This window comes from Juglans microcarpa x Juglans regia, chromosome 5D (assembly GCF_004785595.1).
Source record: "Juglans microcarpa x Juglans regia isolate MS1-56 chromosome 5D, Jm3101_v1.0, whole genome shotgun sequence".
NCBI classification, from domain to species: domain Eukaryota; kingdom Viridiplantae; phylum Streptophyta; class Magnoliopsida; order Fagales; family Juglandaceae; genus Juglans; species Juglans microcarpa x Juglans regia.
The window spans coordinates 5173477-5194392 of NC_054602.1; the positions used below are offsets into that span (position 1 = coordinate 5173477).

The 20916-nt window shown below is 33.8% G+C and overlaps 3 protein-coding genes across 5 annotated transcripts; 2 read left to right on the forward strand and 1 right to left on the reverse strand.

Annotated features, from left to right (window-relative positions):
- The first annotated feature begins 1900 nt into the window (after nt 1-1900).
- LOC121266311 (probable polyol transporter 4) lies at nt 1901-5608 on the forward strand. 3 transcript variants are annotated; one of them, XM_041170096.1, is made up of 2 exons: nt 1901-2486; nt 3746-5608. In XM_041170096.1, exons 1-2 carry the CDS (start codon nt 2231-2233, stop codon nt 5107-5109), a joined length of 1620 nt encoding a protein of 539 aa, XP_041026030.1. In that variant the 5' UTR covers nt 1901-2230; the 3' UTR covers nt 5110-5608. The 3 variants fall into 3 exon arrangements, with proteins under 3 accessions (XP_041026030.1, XP_041026031.1, XP_041026032.1); XM_041170097.1 differs by having other exon boundaries at nt 2113-2486; nt 3709-5608; XM_041170098.1 differs by having other exon boundaries at nt 2113-2486; nt 3784-5608.
- Nucleotides 5609-12507: 6899 nt separating this feature from the next.
- LOC121266313 (probable glutathione S-transferase) lies at nt 12508-14237 on the forward strand. The gene is made up of 2 exons (XM_041170100.1): nt 12508-12891; nt 13705-14237. The coding sequence occupies exons 1-2, from the start codon at nt 12577-12579 to the stop codon at nt 14047-14049; spliced, it is 660 nt and encodes a 219-aa protein (XP_041026034.1). The 5' UTR covers nt 12508-12576; the 3' UTR covers nt 14050-14237.
- Nucleotides 14238-19033: 4796 nt separating this feature from the next.
- LOC121266312 (uncharacterized protein At4g19900-like) lies at nt 19034-20724 on the reverse strand. The gene has a single exon (XM_041170099.1). The coding sequence runs from the start codon at nt 20687-20689 to the stop codon at nt 19181-19183; it is 1509 nt and encodes a 502-aa protein (XP_041026033.1). The 5' UTR covers nt 20690-20724; the 3' UTR covers nt 19034-19180.
- Nucleotides 20725-20916: the final 192 nt, after the last annotated feature.

Genomic DNA, 20916 nt, shown 5'->3' on the forward strand with positions numbered 1-20916 from the left:
ACCTATAATAGAATAATTCGTAAAATATTGGATTAGTTTTCTTACCATTCCTGATAAGATTTTATGATCTAAGTTGGGAAATGAGGGATCTCAACAATATTTTCAGACAGCAATTTATCTTGTAACATTCAATATTTAATAAATATTGTGAAGTTTATTTTATTTATTTTTTTCTCGAATTCTAATTTTAAGAAAATGTTTGAAGAATGAGATAAGATTAACATTTTGTGAATAGTAGTAGTATAGTTTGTGAATATTAGTGATATAATTTGAATTAAATATTTATTGAGTTTTGAAAAATAAAAGAGAAAAAGTTGAATAAAAAATGTTATAAAGTTAAAATATTATTAAAATATAATTTTTGTTTTGAGATTTAAAAAAATTGAATTGTTTTTTGTTTAAAAATCTAGAGAAATTATAATGATTAGTTTGAAAATATCTCTATTTAAGTGATGTTTTGGTAATGAAATGAAATGAGATGTAAACATTTTCCAAACATTCTCTTAAAGTTTGTGTAGTAACAATCCAAATTTTAAAAAGAAAATTATTTATCTTACTTTCATTCCATTATAGTGAGATGATATTGTCTATCATTTATTAAATATTTCTTTAAAAATAATAAATGATGATTTAAATGCGATAAAGAAAAAGTATTAGATTTTATATAATGGAATAAAAATAAGATGAGACTATAGCTCACATATTATACCATTAATTTACAAGTATTTTTCAATTTTAACTTGAAATTTAACTCTAGAGTCTGTTTGACAACATAACTGCTCTTAAGTATTCTCAGATTCTTAGATATTTCATTTCCAAACATTAGTCAAATACAAAATATTTTTAATTTCAAATTTTTAACTTTTTTGTTTAATTATTATAATTTTTTCAAACTCTAAAACAAAACATAAAAAATAATACTATTTTTTCAAATTTCAAAATAATAATTATATTAAATTTTTTAATTTTATAATATTTTTATTTAACATTTTTCTATATCATTTTTTAAAATTTAATAAAATATTTTAATTCAAATAATTTCATTCTCATTCACAGATATATTGAAATATTAGAAGTATCCGAACACGTTCTTATAATAAGCTCTAATCTTAATTCTAAATCAAGGTGGACCGTACTATTGGGTCCCGAATAAGCCGCAAAGTTCAAAGTGCAGGAATGAACGGAGGCTTGAAATCTATGTAAGGGTCCGGTTTGTATTCAGAATCCATCTCAATTTAACTCATTACTATTTATTATTATTTATCAACTTTAACTCACAAATTTCATTACTATTCACAATATATCTCAATTCATCTCAACTTATCTTTAAATCTAAACGACACTTAAAATATAGAAATTTACTATTTTTTATCTTCATGTACTACAATATCACACATATTTTTTAATTTTTTAATTTTTTTAAATTTGATTTTATTATATTTAAATTAATTAAAATTTTCTATTTATCATTCATATATCATATATTTATTAAGTAAAAAAATTAAAAATTAAAACATTATTTATGTATGATGTATGATACGAAAATAATGAGTAAAATTATTATTTTTTATTTAAGGTCTACTGGAACGACTCAAGTAAAAAGTCATACGCAATCCCACACTCGCACGGTCATTCACAAACTTACAATCGGTTTGAATTCAAAACTAGTATTAATTTATTTTATTTTATCCTTATAATTTAGTATAATAAATAATTTAATTTTTTATTTTAAAATAATAATAATATTAAAAATAATATTTTATTTATCTTATTTAAATCAATCTTAATTTAACTCAACTCAATTTTAATGACGTGGCGCAACATCATTCGTGGATGGACAAAAGAAATAGCGAGAAATGCTGGTCAAGGAAGCGTAGGGTTTAATTGTCGCCGTCGGTCGACGCTGGGTTTTCTTCCCCCATGCCGGAATATATGTTGCTTCGTTCCTACAAAAATAAAGGAGAACAGGCCCCACTTTGACAATTGTCAATTACCATTGTTTAAGGAAAAGCTCAGTTGGGGTGGGGACCACCGCCGCACACCTCAAATGTGTAAAATTCTACCCCTCTCCGCCATTCCAGATCTGCTGCTATTCGAGAGTTTAATAGACAAAAGTCTCTGCCTTTCTTTTCCTATTGCTTACCATGCACCCAAAGAAGGAGGGGGGAGAGGCCCATCAATGATTGTACCTTCATCCATGCTGATATAGCCAAACTATATATATATATATATGAGAGAGAGAGAGAGAGAGAGAGAGAGAGAGAGAGAGATGGGGCTGGTGGGTGGTGAGGAAAATGGGAATGGAGAGGGGCTGGTGGAGATTCCAATTGGAAGCAAAAACAAATATAAGAGGATGAATCCTGATGGCACAGAAGAGGATGTGGTATTTTCCAATGAAGGTATATCAATTAGGAAAAATACCACCAGGAACTTTGTGTTCGTCTGTGCCATCTTTGTCTCCCTCAATTCCGTGCTCCTTGGATACGGTTAGTCCTTCCTTTCTGTCCATTTTTTCTTTATAATCTGTTTGTTTTTAGTTTGATCCGGTTGATTATCATAACCCTTAATGATATTTTTATTCTTTTTATTCGTTGCTGCAACTTCTATCTTCCCTCTTTGATCTGCTTATTTGGCAGGAATTCCATATTATGTAAATTCAAAATTAAAATCCCATCTGATGTCATGTGAAAATGTATTGTGGCTTTAAAATGATGGATGGGCAGGTTTGGGTTTGGGATCAGACACAAAATTCTCATCTCATATCATCATTACATTTTTTTTAAATCTTCATACAAAATATAATAAATAATTTAACTTTTTCAAATCTCAATTCATATTTTTCAAATTTCAAAACAATAATAATATTAAAACATAATACAAAAATCTCACCTCATCCCAAACCTATATTTCATCCAAGTAATGGGGAAAGCACTCGAATGTGAATTTGAACGAGGAAAATGCGGCCGGCTTGGTAAGGCATTTAGGCCATTGCCTAAGCCCCATCTATTTAAGGCCCTAAAAATTAAAAATGAGGTGTTTTTTAAAAAATAAAAAATAAAAAATAAAAATAAAAACTTTTTATTAAATAAAATTTTAAATAATTTTTATAGTTTTCAATGCGTGCAAGGTCCGTAATACTAAATTTAATATTTAATGCAATGAATTTTTGTTTATCAGTAATACAATGAATTATTTATATTTTAAATATTTTTTTTAAAATCATGCTAAATTGTGATACAAAATCTGCATTGAGGCCTCATTTTAAGTTGTTGTTGTAAATATAAATTCACAAAAATTGTATTTAAATATTTTAAATAAAATCTCATATTATTGAAAATTTTGAAAATATTCCATATAATAATTTATATTTTATTATATTATTATTACGAATGACTCACTTAAGTTTCGCCTTAAGCCTCAATTTGTAGTGAGCCGCCCTTAAATGCTGATAGGGGAAAAATGGTAGAAGAAAGTTTGAATGCAATGTCCAATCAATGTTTAAAGACAATAATTTTTATGTTAAGACGCAGTGGACCAGGGAAGGCAGTTGGCTCCTGGTCCATTTATAGACATGACTGAATGAAGCAAGTTTATGAAAATGTTTCCAGAAAAATTTGTTAATGTAAAAATTATTGTATTTGCATATTATGATGACAAAATTTAGTCCAATTAACTTGTTATTGAAACTTCTTAATTGACTGTATCTAGAATCCAAGGTTTGCAAATTGTACGTATGATTATGCAGATGTTGGTGTTATGAGTGGAGCAATTTTATTCATTCAGGAGGATCTGAAGATAACAGAGGTACAAGAAGAAGTCCTTGTTGGAATCTTAAGCATAATATCGTTGTTGGGTAGTTTGGCTGGTGGAAAAGCATCAGATGCCATTGGCAGAAAATGGACAATTGCCTTTGCAGCCATTGTCTTTCAGACAGGTGCTGCTGTAATGGCTCTTGCTCCGAATTTTAGGGTGCTGATTGTTGGCAGAATCTTGGCTGGGGTAGGGATTGGCTTTGGGGTCATGATTGCTCCTGTATACATTGCCGAGATATCACCTGCCGTTGCTAGAGGATCTCTTACCTCCTTCCCCGAGATATTTATAAATCTAGGAATCCTTCTTGGATACGTGTCAAACTATGCTTTTTCAGGACTGCCCACTCATATAAGCTGGAGGATCATGCTTGGTGTGGGAATTCTTCCCTCTGTTTTTATTGGGTTTTCCCTGTTTGTGATCCCTGAATCTCCAAGGTGGCTAGTTGTGCAGAACAGGATTGAGGAAGCAAGAGCAGTGTTGTTAAAGACAAATGAGAGTGAAAGAGAAGTGGAAGAAAGATTGGCAGAAATACAGGTAGCCGCTGGGATGTCTAATGCTGAGAAGTACGAAGCAAAATCTGTCTGGCGTGAAATACTAAAACCTTCTCCTCCAGTCCGACGGATGCTAATTGCTGGATGTGGAATCCAATGTTTCCAACAGATTACAGGTATTGATGCAACTGTTTATTATAGCCCCACAATCTTCAAAGACGCTGGAATTAAAGGCAATACAAAGCTCCTTGCAGCAACTGTTGCTGTTGGGTTTACCAAAACATTGTTCATCTTGGTAGCCATATTTCTTATTGACAAAGTGGGGAGAAAGCCTTTGCTTTACATAAGCACAATCGGAATGACTGTTTGCTTGTTTTGTCTAAGCCTTACTCTTGCTTTATTGGGGAAGGAAAAAATGGGGATCGGATTGGCAATTTTAGCAGTTTGTGGGAATGTAGCTTTCTTCTCGGTAGGGATTGGCCCGATTTGTTGGGTATTGTCATCTGAAGTTTTCCCTCTAAGGCTTAGAGCTCAAGCATCAGCCCTTGGGGCAGTCGGTAGTAGAGTCAGTAGTGGCTTGATTGCTATGTCTTTCCTCTCAATTTCTCGTGCAATTACGGTGGCTGGAACCTTCTTTGTTTTCTCTCTACTTTCAGCTCTCTCTGTTGCTTTTGTCTATACATGTGTTCCTGAAACAAAAGGGAAGTCTTTGGAGCAAATTGAACTGGTCTTTCAAAACGAGGGAGAAGAGAGAGAAGGTGAGATGGAAATGGGAGATGCAGAGCGTCTGGTGCAGAGAGAATGAGTGGTTGCATGCCTGATTGATAAACCACAATCTCCCAAGAAAAGGCTTATAATTCTAAAACCCCTTCAGCCAGTTGGAGGTGTTTCAAATCCAACGCGAAATATACCAAGTTCACATCGTATAGATTCTTCTAAAATTCGAAGATGGTACCTTTTGAGAAATCCAAGATCCCTTGGACAAGAGCTATTATACACATAACGGAAGCATAAAGAAGTGAATACTTCTCCTCTTAGAGTACAATGTTAGTTCTTTGCACCAATGTGCTTGAAAATATTTTTTAGATTAATATGTACATTTTCTCCTGGATGATTCTTTCATTTTACAGTCCTGTGGACAGTGTGGGCATTGACCCTGGAAGCAGATTCACGTAACTAGTAAGAACGGTGTATCTAGACTTTATAAGTGAGGTCTTGAATATGCCTTCCATAATTGTTTCTCTGTGCATGCCGAGAAAACGTAGGAAACGGAAGACGAAGTTTGATTGGATATTTTTTGTGGTAAATTTGTGATCTTCTGGGCTTCACTAGTCCAATGCCTGTGATGCTTTTTTCTTCGGGTGGCTGACTACCGGTTGGACCAGCGGCCAACCTTTAATGCTAGAGCGTCAATCTCCCTCTATTTTTGTTTATTTATTGAATAGTAGTACTTGTACTTACAATTTTACCACAATATTATACGCATCAAGTAAATTGGCCACCATCATCATTCAATATATCAACGAAATCTGAAATGATACGTCTCAATTGTTGCTCTCTTACGAGTCGTTTGAATTCAGAGATAAGTTGAAATGGTTTGTGAATAGTAAAATAAAAATTAAATTATTTATTATATTTTGTGTGAGAATTTAAAAAAGTTGTTTTGAAATTGAAAAAATTGAATCGTTTATTATATTTTATGTAAAAATTTGAAAAAATTGTAATGATGAGATGAGTTGAGTTGAGATGAATTTTAAATTCTTACCAAAGAGTTCAAGCTAGATTTGCGTTGATTTTGTTAATGAGTAGGTTGTGCGTCGCTACAATATTCATTTTCGATCTATTTCTTTTTAAATGTTGCTTTAATTTTATATATATATATATATATGGTTGTCGCATTTTAATGAGAAAACAAGGTACACTTTGGTTGTTGATTTAGGGTAAGTTTGGCATGGAAATTGATCATTTTTTAAAGAATGAGAGATTTTGTTAGAATCTTACGAGACTTATAAGGGTAGATCGAACTAGCATAAAGACTTTGCCATGTGCATAAAACATGTGGTAAAGCGAGATTCCATGAGATAGTTTCCTAGACTCACTTGTTCTTAACCGAGCAAATTAGACATAATTCTATTCATAATTTTCTAAAAGCAAGGAGCATATAATTTCCTTAAAATTCTTATTTGTTTTTAGTTTGAAAAAATCTGTTAATGAGGGAGGTATAGCGTATTAGAATAGTGAGATAAAATGAGATGAGATCAGATAGTTTTAGATGAGTTAAATAAAATATTGTTAGAATATTATTTTTTAATATTATTATTATTTTGAGATTTGAAAAAGTTGAATTGTTTATTATATTTTATGTAGTAATTTGAAAAATTTATAATGAGGAGATGAGATGATGTGAGATTGTTTATGTATCCAAACGAGCCCTACAGCTAGTTCTCGATTGGTTTAGATAGTGAGATGAGATGGTTTTAAATGAAAGTTGAATAAAATATTATTATAATATTATTTTTTAATATTATTATTATTAGATTGGAAAAAATTGAATTGTTTATTATATTTTTTATGAAAATTTGAAAAATTTGTAATGATGAGATGAGATGAAACGAGAAGAAACACTCTGAATCTAAAAATTTGCACAAAGTTATAGATTACATTTGGATGTTGAGTTGAGTTCTTTATGAATAGTAGTGAGTTGAGACACTACAAGAAAAACTGTCTTTTCCGACATTAATAATTGTTGCAAATAATCTATAAAATCACTGCATTTAATCTTTTCCAGCGATTTCTACTGCGCCGAATGTTCGTCGCAATTGTTTATTCATTTATAAGTTGAACCATCGATAAGCAAAACTCGTCGAGAAAAATTACTTTTTTCGGAGATTTTTAGTTGTCACAAATGCACAAAAACTCACCGAAACTAGTGTGATTCGTTTATCATGAAATCGTTAAGAAAAGTCAATAGCAACGAAAAAATTCGTCACAAATACTCAATAAATCGCCGCAAATGACTAGACATTTTTCCAACAATTATGAATTATCGTCGCCATTAAGTATTCCCAGCGCGTAATTTGGTTTTGTGCATGCTCAGAAAGTCATCTTGTTGAAAATATCTAGGATGTTTGAATATCCGATCCTTGTATCATGAACTAGTTCTTATTCCTTGTGACGGAGGGAGAAGATGTTTAATCCTTGTATCATGATATTGATCTCCAAAAATATATAAGAATGGTTTCAAATATTCTAATACTAGCTCGTACCAGTTATGCTACAAAGAGAGAATAGGTAAGGCTTGGTTTTGCTAAAGTACAAGAAGTAAAAAGAGGCCTTTACGTGAAGCTGGAAAAAGGTAAAGCTGATTTCCAATAATACATTACATATGAAACTATTTTCCAATTATATATACGCCACTTATTAAGCTATGGTTATTACCAATGATTATACTAGTCATGCTAAAGTAACTGCTGAATAAAGTTTTGAATTACCATATTCTTCAAAAGCATTAACAATTTTGCCATAACAACGAGCTGCTAAATAAGTTTGCAATAACATGGGTGTTTTACACAAAGTACCATTAACTTTGCATCAAAGTACAAATTAATACAAAAGATCATTAATCATTTTCTCAATACAAGAATTAGTACCAGATCTACACAAAATAAAACCATAATTCCCAAAAACATTAATGATATATGATTAAGATATAATATAAATAACTATGGATGCACAGCCATTCTGATAAATAAAGGAAAATCATGGAAATATTGTTTGGATTAGATCGGTATATAAGACTGAGTAGCCATAAGGATCTCATTATAGTAGAAAATCATCTTACTGAATTATTAACTCACAGTGTTTTCAACTTTGGATTAGAAGTAGTGTTTTCATGTCACTACTCCTCTTGCATACCAAAATTGAAAAAAAAAAAATCCCACTCAAACTCAAAAAAAAATCATAAGCAAACAAAACCTTAGAGCTGCTAGTATAACGCCAACATCATTCACACAAAAATTGAAACAAAATCCTAACTTCATGTTCATAACCTAGATCCATTAAAGTAGCAATCCAGTTCTAATTACCTCCATCACAAAGCACCTCACAACTCTAAGCCACCAACACAGAATAAAGAGATGAGAGAGAGAGAGAGAGATGCTGGGGGAGAGATGACCAACCGACAAGGATGAAGAGCATGGTGGTTGTGGTGGCGGAGCAGGATCGAGGAGGCGTAGAGATGAGAGAGAGACCAAGAGGTGCTCGGCGCCATAGAGTGGTTCCTAAGAGATGTAGTAGAGAGAGAAACAGAGAAAGGGAGGACCTCGGGTTGCTGGGCTACGGGTGGACGAGAATGGGGCTCCAAAGAAGGACTAGTGATGGCATCGAGGTGTGAGCGGTGGCAAAAGATGCCCTAGCTGCAACGATATAGAGAAATCCGAGAGAGAGAAAGGTGATGCCAGATTCGGGAAAAATGAAATTTCCTGTGTGGGGGCTAGGGGAGAAGGAGGGGGTGGCTATCAAGGTGAGGTGGAGGTGGCATGGTGTGGTCGTTGGTGACAGGTTGTGCTCGGTGCCGTGGGTTGAGGGAGAAGAGGGATTGGGGAGACAGGGGGAGGGTAAAGAAGAAGGGAAACATGGGCTATTTAATTTTAGTAGCTTTTGTAGTGAGATTAACTTGCTACAAATGCTACAGACGTCGCCACAATTGAAGAATTGCTCATTTTCGGCAACTTTAAAAATTGTTGGAACTACTCATTTCTGGCGACTAAAGATTATTCGGAAATAGTCTTCCACAATTGTTTTAGACGGATATTTTCGACCTGTTTTATTCGTCAATAACAAGCATAAATTCGCCGCATAAAGTATATATTGTGGCAATTTTCCTATTCGTCGTAAATAAAATGTCGTTATAGTCTTAAATTTTATTTGTGACTACAAAAATCGCCGCAAAATGTCTAAAAATCTTCGCAAATAAGTGAACTGTAAATTCAGCATCATCATTTTGAATATATTGCGTTGGATTTAGCGGCAAAAGAAAAATCATCGCAAATAAGGCCTGTTTGCGGTATTTTTTTTGCGACGATCTTAAAATCACTAGAAAATGCCTGATTTCTTGTAGTGAGATGGTAGAGTGAGTTTTATAGGATTCATTTGAAATGAGTTTAAATGTGTTTGGATGTTAAGATGAGTTTAGATGTATTATGAGAAGTTAAAAAAAATTGTGGATCCCACGTGTAAAGAAGTGTTGAATTGAAAAAGATTATGAATCTCATGTGTAAAATAATTTTGACTTGAAATGAATTTAGTAAATAAGAGTTAAATATTTAAATATTAGACCTAACTTAAAATTAACTAACAAACGAGCCTATGTTCTCCAAATGGCTAAACATTCTGCTAATGCATGTTTAAATGATTTTTTGAAGTACATAAAAAAGCAAGATTTTTTGAAGCACGTAAAAAAGAAAGAATATTACCAACACTCTCTGATGAGGTTGTGTGTCTGTTTAAAATACTTGCGTGTGTTTTATTGGCTATGTCGAAAGTGCATGTAACCTTTCTACCTTTATTCAAAATAAAAGAAGGGAGCACTATCCGACAACCTTTTGCAATATAAATTATTAAAATTACCGCATCCCAACCTTAAATTATATATATATATATATATAAATTAACACTTTAATGTCTTAATTAAGTTATAATCTTATTATTGACTTGGCAGATTTGATCTTTAAAATGTATAGAGCACATCTAAAAAAAGAGTATATACACACAACATATTTTCACAACACATTTTATAATAATGTTATGAGATAAATGTATTTTTATAAAGTAATATTACATAAAATTACTCCTTATTTAACACATTATTGTGAAATGTGTTGTGAAAAATATTGTGTATAAATCATTTTTCCTAAAAAAATACTTACATATTATAATTTAATTTAAAAAACAAATTTAAATTTAAATTTTAACAATCAAATGTTACAATTTCTTCCCCAACTAAACAAAAGATCTTGATGAAATTGTCACATATGAGATTTAGCACAATTTTGTTAAAGAACTTTGATATTCATCATTCCTACACATCATATCTATTTTTATTTTTTATATTTTTTTAGTTTTATTCTTCTTAAACTAATTAAATTTTTCTACTCATCATCCATCACACATTTGGTAAGAGAACAAAATTTTAAAAATTAAAAAATTATGTATGGTAGGTAATGTGAGGATGAATCGGTCCTGTTTGGATACAGAAACACTTTTAACTCATATCATCTAAATATTATAACTTTCTCAAATTTTTATACTAAATATAATAAACAATTTAATTTTTTTAAATCTTAAAATAATAATTATATTAAAAAATAATATTTTATTTAATTTATCTAAAACAATCTCACCTTACCATACTATCCAAATAAAGATTTGCTAAAAATAGCCCATTGCCGAGACCATTCCATTCCGAAAGAAAAGAACGACACCCGCAGGGGCATTTTAATTCCGTCGACGTTAGTCATAACATTGCCACCATAACACTATTAAGATTAAACGCGATAGACGTACACAACCTAATACACGTACACTAGAGGCTATAAGTTTTAGATTTAATGCAATTACATTATGTCTATCACATCCATAACATCCCATGAATATAATACTTATGATGTTACTGTTATTATTAGTTGACGCCTAAAATTAGCACAATAAGTCGAAATAGGAGAAAAAATCATTTTCGATCCATTATGAAAATTTGAGCTTTGATCAGTGTGATATAGAGCTCCCAGTAGTAGTCCGTTGCGGTTGTATGGTGTCCATACATACCTCCATTGTAGTGAGCAATAAATAAATACAGAAAAAATAAAGAGAATGAGACATACAAATTTACGTAGTTCGACACAAAATCCACTAAGCCTACGTCCACAAGAGTTTGAGGATGGGAGAGTCCATTATAATATATTTGTTTTACAATCTCTCATAATATTTCATCCTCACTATACAATGAATATTGAAGATATATCTTCTGGTGGAGACATCGTTATTGGAGCTCCTATCATGAGGTTGAAGAAACCCCCCGGAAGAAGACTGACTCAAAGTTCCGGAAGTCGTCTGTGTCCCTTTTATCTCCTGCCCCTGCTTTACGTCTCTTCTCTCTTGTTTTATGTCACTTCTCTCATATTCCTCTTAACATTTTACACCCTCTAAGCCTTTTGTCTATTTCATTTCTCTTCTTATTATTCTCTCCTAACGAGTCTTCCTATCTTGGGCTGGGATTAAAAAACACCATAGATCTATTTTATTTTATCCTTTACATACTATTTCATTTAATAATTAAGAAAAGTAAGATTTTTTCTCTCGACTCTCAAGTTAGATGCATTGGCATTTTGTCCAAAATATAGTTTTAACATGTTATATAATAGATGGATTGATGCAAACCACTATTATTTTATCATCATTTTCTTATTATTTATTATGTAGTATTAAATAATTGAAGATGATTTATTTATGTTTAACTTGTAGATCAATTATTTGATATCATGTTATTAAGGACAAGTTTAGAAAGTGAAATGAGATGATAATTTTGTAAATAGTAGTAAGATAATTTTTAAATAGTAGCGTAAATAATATTTTACGGAATTTTGGAAAAGAAGAGAAAAAAGTTAAATAAAAAATATTATAAAGTTAAAATATTGTTAGAATATATTTTTTAATTTTTTTTGAGAATTTAAAAAAGTTGAATTGTTTTTTATCTTTTATTTGAAAGTTTAGAAAAGTTGTAATGATTAGTTTGAAAATATTTATGTTTGAATGATATTTGAGAAAAAAAATGAGATGACATGAAAATTTTAAAATGAAAACTTTTTCCAAACAAATTCTAAATGTTGAGAGAATAATGGTAAAATTTCTATATAATATACTCATTATTTTTATTGTATTGTATTATTGTGATATTACTCATAATTTTTATATTACTATTTATTTTACAAAAATAATATAATAATAGTTTTAATGCTATATTTATTTTTTAATCTATTATTTAATATGATAAGAAGATGATAAAAAAAAATATTTTTCTTTAAAATAATGAATTAAAAAAAAAACGACAGGAAGTTACCGGAAGGAATCCGTCATCCATGACGTGGGGAAATCTTGCATGCCAAGCCCTTCCAAGCCACTCGTACAAATTCTATAAATATACGGTCCCACTCTACCCAGTTCGCATACTCACTAAAGCCTGAAGTCGGTTGCTTTCGATATTCTGAGGCCCGTAACAATGGCAGAGGAGGTGGTTCTGCTCGATTTTTGGGTTAGCATGTTTGGGATGAGGGTCAGGGTTGCCCTTGCTGAGAAGGGGATCAAGTATGAGTACAGGGAGGAAGACTTGAGGAACAAGAGCGATCTGCTTCTCCAGATGAATCCGGTTCACAAGAAAATCCCAGTTCTCATCCACAATGGGAAACCGATATGCGAGTCCTTAATCATTGTTCAATATATCGACGAGGTCTGGAACGACAAGTCTCCATTGTTGCCCTCTGATCCTTACAAGAGAGCTCAAGCTAGGTTCTGGGCTGATTTTGTTGATAAGAAGGTACATGTCTCTGCGATCCCTATTTTCCTTTTTTGTTTGTAAGTGTCGCTTTAATTCCTTTTACGGCTTCATTTGTCCGACAGATTTTGCTGGGATCTAGCGTATTTTCTTTATTGATGTTTGTTTTTTTGTTCTTTAAATTTAAGTCCATTATAGTAGTCAGAGCAGCTCAAATATTTTAATCTATTCATTTAAGTTTATTGTTTTGATTAGGCCGCTTTCATTTCTTGGGTATCACATATGTTGACTACTTGATTTTTTGTTTGGAGTAACTAGGTCTATCAGTGTAGACTAGCAAGATTCCTTTTAAAAATATATCGTGACGTTAATACTTTCATCAGAATTCCATATTTTATCGGAAAGATTCAAGAAACGATTACGATTCTAGTACTGGAAATGTAATTTGGGTTAATTTACTATGAATCTCCTAGATTCGACAGACAGAGTCTTGATCTTCTATCTCGCAATCAACAGACTGAATTGAGCTTTTCTTTCTGGATTCTAAAAAAAGTATTTGGGGAATTGACGTGGAACTCGTGCTCTTATTGTCTTCCATCTGCTTCTGCAATTCTGTCCCAATTTCAGTCTCTTGGTTTTAATTTTAGGATGTCCTTGAACTCTAGCAGAGAGACTATTGGGAAATAATTTGACCCTTGGAACTAAGAGATTACCTTTCAGTCCAATGAACCAGAAATTTATGCTGTGGGCAAACTAACGTCATTCTATTTGCATTTGGGAGGAATTGTTCTGACATTGTTCATCCTAATCTATAATCTATGGAGAGTGGTAATACAATGTGCGTGCCAAGTGCAGGTGTATGAATCTGGGAGGAAACTATGGACCACAAAAGGAGAAGAGCACGGGGCGGCAAAGAAGGAGTTCCTTGAAATCTTGAAGACATTGGAGGAAGAGCTTGGTGAGAAGCCTTACTTTGGGGGTGAAACATTTGGGTTTGTGGATGTTGCTTTTGTCACTTTCTACAGCTGGTTCAATGCATTTGAGACATTTGGAGAATTCAGCATGGAGGCAGAGCACCCCAAGATTATTGCATGGGCCAAGAGATGCATGCAAAAGGAGAGTGTCGCCAAGACTCTTCCTGACCAGCAGAAGGTCTATGAATTTGTCCTGGGTATGAGGAAGAGGTTTTTAGGAGAGTAACGGTTTGGCCCGAACATTGATGGTATTTGCAGTGTTTAGGATGGCTTTCATGTGTCCGTTAAGCTTTGTTGGATACTTTAGTATCTCTGTTGAACGTTTTATCCAAAGCGCAGTATCTTTTATCATAACTAAGAAAGGCGCTTTGTTGTGTCCTCCATATGTTATAGATGAAATCGTTCTTTTTCTTCCGTTTGCGGCGTGCACTAGTTTTGTTGTATTCGGAGGACTGATTATCTCCTGTTCCTTTTGAAATTCTCTGCGCTTTAACAAATGCTATAATTTTAGAAAGTTGAATTCATGAAAAGCAATTACGCAGCATATTTTAGTCAAATTCCGAGGGCATAAAAAAAAAAAAAAAAAAAAAAGAAATTCGTGTATAAGTAATGTTTGATCTTAAATAATAACGGAAATATAATTTGCACAAAAGGAAAATGCTAAGGGCATCGATGGGTTGTACCGATAATTTTTTTTAAAAAAAAGTAACGGTGTAAATTATCGGTGCATTTCATCGGTGTTCCTGTAGAAGGACCATTTGCATAAATGCATTAATCACTATTTGTTGTTCCACGACTACGAGTTTGCCCAAGTTTTATCACTGTTGCCTCCAAGGTCTTCGCACGAAGGTCGGTGCACCAGTAGATAATTTCTAGAACAACCCTTGAATCAATCTAGAGCGTAGTTGCTTCTTCCGGGGAAAACGATGGCATAGAGAATTCCAGATTGTCACACTTTGTTCTACAAACCACGAGTAGCAGATATAGACGGCCTCCAGAGTCCAGTCCAACCACGACTGACCTTTAAAGCCAGTTACCAATCTTCATGAGTCGCCTCAATTTTCAATCGTAACGCTTGTCGTTTTACTGTCTGTTTAACGAAGCAGAGAGGAGGGGATTACGGTAAATTACTTTTGAACGGTATATATTTTTGTTTGCTTCCATTTATTTTCATGTTAATGTTTGTAATGGACTTTTTTGTTCAAATAAAAATAATTTATTTTATGTTGTTAGGTTAAGATGCTGATTTTTTTTTTAAAAGAAAATTTTATACATCATGCTTATATTTCACTGTGATGAGATGGTATTGTCTATTAATTTTTAAAAAAACTACTGTAGTCGATGCCAGTGGTGGTGGGGCTAGTGGTTTGGTGATATTGCCGCGTAGGCAATTAGAGGTGGTAGCGGAGGCGGCAGTGACATAGTTAAGTAAAAATGGTTTTGACGTCCAAAACAAATAAGGTGAGCTAATTTAAAAAGAGAAATACTTTAGTTATAAAAGAATTATACAAAAATAAATTTATAAACTGACGTGATTTGATGTACGTTAAATTGTAAAGTTATTTTAGTATAAAATATATCTATCAAATTATATAAAGTCACCTTAATTTATAAATTTATTTTTATATAATTTTTTTTATGTATATAACAGTCATGAAGTATGGTGATGCGCATAGCCCAATTTTGGTCGGAAGACTATATGACAATGCTGTCTCCAAGAAGCAATCTATAGTTTCCATCTCAAGTATAGCCATGGATTTTACCAAAAGTTTTACTGAGGAGAAGATCAAGATGAACATGCAGTAACTCGGGAAAAATTAGAGACAGGTTTCTAGAAAATACTGTCGAGTCTTGAAGCAAGCAACCAGCTAGCAAGCAAAATTTCTCAATATCAATGCTGGTGTTTCTTCTTTTTTTTTCTTCCATTTATCATCTAAATCATTCAACTTTCTCTTGTCGTTCACACTTCATCCCCTCTATTCTCCATTTTGGGCCACAATATTTACAGGATTGCCGCAGTATCTCGCTTGCAAGGATGTCAAGTACATGGATGGCAACCGGAAGGGTGAAGATCAGAGCAGATACCCATCATCACCACTATCTATAAATTCATAAATCCAGCTTAGTATTTATCGAAAGAGAAAAGTTACGAATTGCTTTATATGAATATATAATACATTAGAGATTTACTTTACAATTTAATGTACCACATCAAGACACATCACTTTATAAGTTTATATTTGTGAAATTTCTGTGCTAAAACATTTCTCCATCCAAAAAATTGATCCGAAACTTAATTGGAAGCAATCAAGAGTCTAAATTGAATATATATCAAATTTTCGAACTAAATTAATATTGGCTTAGTTAGATTAATCTTCTAGAGCATCTACCAGTGAATATCTATAGCGAACAGGCTTAAGCCTTGATCATCCGTCCGGGGTTGTACCATATATAAAATTGGTCTCGCAACAACCAAGGAACTAGAGAGCGAGGTCGTTTTACAAGACATAACTAGGGGTATAAATTGGTTTAATCCGGTCCGGAGATGATGGAAGGAAAATTTCAGTCTATCATTTTTCCAGACCAAACTGGATCGAATCAAATCGTTAGCTATCGGTCCATATCGGTCCAGGCCAGTTTCATATGTGGGCCTAATCATACAAAAAAGTTCATTTTTCTTTAAGTATACAAAAAAATATTTTCGGCCCATTAATATTAAAAAAAAAAGCCCACAATGTTTATAATTTTAAATAATACAACTATTTAATTTTATTTACACATTTTTTTACTTAAAAATAACATAAAAAAAAAAAGTTTTTCAAATTATCAAAATTGATAATTATATATTAGTTAATTGATATTAGTTCATTAATAATTATATATTTAACATTTTATATTGTCCATATTCATAGGTTAGATGAAAATTATATAATTCACTTATATAACTATTATATAAAATAATATATATAATTTATAAAAAAATATTTAAAAATATATATTTATAGTTCGGTTGGTCTGGTCTAGTCCAGGGTGGAAAAACCCCACTCCGAGACCAAACTTAAACATATTCAATCTCACAAATGGAAGATTGAAACCGACCAAATAAATTTTCAATCCGATCCAGTCAGTTTTTCCGATCCTTACCAAAAATTGTACACCCTTAGACATAACGTACTAACCACAACGTGTGTTTCCTTTTCAATTACGGTCTTGATTCTGCTTAAATTTGGAAGGTCCCAATATCCGACAAATGGTGCCGTGACCCATGCGTAAATGGCAGAGGGATGCATCTCTGTAGCTTATAAATAATTGTAAATGTGTCTCTTGGAATTTATTCGAACAGTAAAAAATATATGGATGGAGAAATAGACATGATATTGGGTTTAATAAACTATAGGAACTTCATCATGTCACAACATACAATAGAATTAAAATTGTTTATGCAAGTATCTTTTTAATTGATATGACATCTTATGATAGGACGTTCAGTCCACGTGTATATATTTTAGGAGTACCTAATAATTACTCTCTAAAATTTGGATAGAAACTTTTAACCCCGATAAATCTTGACATCCAATGATCACTTGTTCGAGGATAAGAAACCTTGTGAGTCGAAGGAGCCAGGAACTTTCTGAAAGCGAAAGAGCATGAAGACCACATGCGCATGCACTGAATAAAAACACGGACGGGCCGAAAGGGCCAGTTTTGGTAGCACCAAGAATATAAATGGAAATGCCAGCCGTGGATTTCTGTCCACAAGCTTTTAGCTGTTCGCTAACTAATCCCTCTTTGTTGGTCCAAGACATTACTATGTAGACAAACTATGTAGGCCGTAGGAACGGGAGGATATATTGAACTTAGACGAATGAACCCATGTGCGCACAACTCCTCCTAATTTACCAATAAAATGCAGCTTTCTACCATAATGGCATGTTGAGCCTTTAATGTGGCTTCCAATACAAGGGTCTGAATGAACAAGGCAAGTTAGCAACAGTGGCAATTGGACAGAATTCCCATCTCTTCAGCTCCAGCTTCTGTTTTACATATAGTAATGAGAGATTTGAGACAAAGGCTTTCCAATTTCATGCATTTCTGAAATGATTTTAGTATCTCGTGTCATTAATGTTGGTGGAAATTGGTGTGGGCGATGCTATAAACAAGAACCAACACATGGTGCAGTCGTTGACTGAGGTGGAACCTTTGATATTCTATTTTATTTAATTAATATTTTTTTTGTCTCACAAGGTATTTATGAGGATACTGTGAAGATAAGGCCTGCTAAGCCCATCCATCCCTCCCTGCAGTATCACGTTTCAAAAATTAGCCAGAAGTTAGTGACTCAACTAACCAAAGGGTACTTAGCAGTAGATGGATCACCAAAGTTGCGTGTGCTCAACTTCCTAAGATAAACCAAGAAAAGATTGTAGGAAAATAGAACTTAGGAGAAAATGATTAGTGCATGCAAGATCATCTTCATTTTATGATCCGTTTTGGGTGCACTCTGTCTTTTTCACTGACAAATACCTTTTAGCTGTTTGCTGATTTTCCCGACTCACAAGCAATTCTTACAATTTGGTCCCCGGGCCTGAATCTTTAAGGCAATATGTTTATTTGCCAAATTAGAACTCTAAAATCCGATACAACTGCCATTTTTGTCTTCTTGTTTACTCTCTCTCTCTCTCTCTCTCTCTCTCGGAAGACCAAAAGGAGGTGGGGGAGGGGTGTGTTCGCGGATAACAAGAGACCAAGATTGCTCATTTAACAGAGAGTTATAGACTATAAAATAAGCCTACGTGAGAAAGATAAGTACTATTTGGAAGTGGAAGTCTTGGAATGGTGATCCTGCATCAAGCATAGAAGAGATTGTGCCATTAATTAATATGTATTTGACTTGTACAGATCTTGTAACTCCACATGGGTGAGACACATATATTAATTCACATATAATGATGACTCATGCCCTCACTAGGGCGGCACAACTTGGAGCCAACTGTTAAAGAGTTTTTCATGCTCATAAAAAACTTTAGAATTTTCATAGATGCAGAGCCAAATGATGGAAGAATTTCATAAACAGACAAATCAGAGGCCAGAAAGTTGGTGCCATATATCAGGTGGAAGCTGATAAAAACCACTTTCACAAAGCGTTTATCCACAGATGTTCTTCGGGTATAAAAAAAACATGGAAACTTAAATATGAATTAACGGATGGATTATGAAGAAGAAAAAGATTATCATTCCCTAACATTCTTTCTTTATGGACTGCAATGGTGGAATGAACCAAGTCGGGTCCATAAACCGCATACAACAAACTGAAATGCATAAGACAATTTGTTGCAATTGCCATAGTTATTCTGCGATTACAAACTGGAAAGTGCAGAATTGCAGAAGATACAACAATCGGACTCTATGTGACTGATGATGCTTCCCTTTTCAACCTCTAGCTTCCTGCTCTGCCTATTCCACAAGTGAACAGCCAAACTTCTGGACTGAATCTGCCTCAATTTTTTATGCAACCATTTCGAATGCAGCTCGTCTCCCGGCCCCCGAAATAGACTTCGAATCTTACTCCAATCAACCGGATAAAATGCCAATGGTGGCAACACCGTGAAATTAAATCCAGGCCTTCCACCCAGCCTGGAAACAACCCTCGAGACTAAGTAAGGGCCATTGTGCCCCCATTTGTTCCCGTCGAAGGTTAGCGCAAATTCTTCAATGAATTTGTAAAGTAGTGGATGATTCTTGTCGAATATCAGCACAGCATTGTTCAATCGGCTCCAATTCCCAGTTGCAAGATCAATTGTCTGAGCACCGATTACATTTCTCAACTTCGAGAAGCTCTTTAACACTATAACATCTGTGTCTATATAAATGCCTCCAAACTTATACAACAAAGCAAGCCTGAGCAAATTGGAGAGATTCTGACCCAAAGAAACTTCGCCAGGATCCACATTCCCTTTCCTTAACCTATCAAACCACGCTTCCGCATGAGTATCCTTGAATATATAGTCGTAATCCGGATCAATAGCCATTACCCGAAACCCATTATCTAAAAATGGTCTAAGAATTCGATTTCCTCTTCTTGATTTCATTGAGTTTGAGACTATGACCAAACAAGCGTTTGGGTGAGAGTTAAACAAGCTCTCCATGGCCAACACTTCTCTATCACCAAATGACTTCAAAGAAATCCTAGTCATAAAGAACCGAAACTTACAGGAAGTGGTAGAATTTCCGGCGAAGAACTCAGCGATTCTTACTGGAAAAGGACTGGACCGAGCTTCGAAGGGCACACTCTTGAGCTTGCGCTTGGGCTTCCGGGCCCGTCTCGGCCTGGAAACCGTAGAATTGGTGAGGGGTAGGATTGAAAAGCGTGATTTGAGAAAAAGGGGCAACTGAGTCTTCAAAATCACGGGTGAGTTTTCTTCTTTCGTAGCATACATTACTGAAGAAGCCAGCTTTGAAGAAGAGGACGAGGAAGCAGTCGAAAAAGAAGACCATTTTCTCATGGGCTCGCCGGCGGTAATTACAGGAGAGAAATTGGCGGGTACGGATGGGGACTTGGCAGGAAAAGGGAGATGAAGGTAGAAGACAGAGAAGCCATTGTAGAGCAAGAGGAGAAGAAGAAGGAGAGCGAAAAGCGAGGTGGGCAAGCAAAAGAGAAGAGCAAGGATGGATCTCTTGAGGTCCTGTAAATGGTGAAGAAGACAGAGAAGGAAAGGCTCAGAGGGTTTGGTGGCGGGGCATTCGTACATGGTCGTGCTTGATTGATCAAAAGTGGGCTTTGTCAAAAGAAGTTTGAGTGCAGTTCCCTTTAGTTTTGGCGTGGTGGGAAACTGAGAAGAGTAACTGCGGAGGAAGTTGAAAGGCATTTTAATGGTGGAGGCGGCAAAATATAAGAAAAAAGTAGAAAAAAAAAAAAAAAAAAAAAAGTAGTTTCTGGTGTTTTGGACATTGGGAACCAAAAACAAAACTTGTATTTAGCCAAGTGGGACGGTTTTCCTCCAACCGGCTTTGGAGAGAGAGACACTAGTCCGGAAAGTACCTGTTAAGGTGGTTCGACTTTTTTTTTTTTTTTTTTCTTCTTAAGAAAAAGAAA

Coding starts and splice junctions, on each gene's coding strand:
- LOC121266311 (XM_041170096.1), top strand. CDS start 2,231: ATGAGAGAGAGAGAGAGAGAGAGAGAGAGAGAGAGAGAGATGGGGCTG. Junction 2,487..3,745: donor TTCCGTGCTCCTTGGATACG/GTTAGTCCTTCC, acceptor ATGATTATGCAG/ATGTTGGTGTTATGAGTGGA.
- LOC121266313 (XM_041170100.1), top strand. CDS start 12,577: ATGGCAGAGGAGGTGGTTCTGCTCGATTTTTGGGTTAGCATGTTTGGG. Junction 12,892..13,704: donor CTGATTTTGTTGATAAGAAG/GTACATGTCTCT, acceptor TGCCAAGTGCAG/GTGTATGAATCTGGGAGGAA.
- LOC121266312 (XM_041170099.1), bottom strand. CDS start 20,689: ATGCCTTTCAACTTCCTCCGCAGTTACTCTTCTCAGTTTCCCACCACG.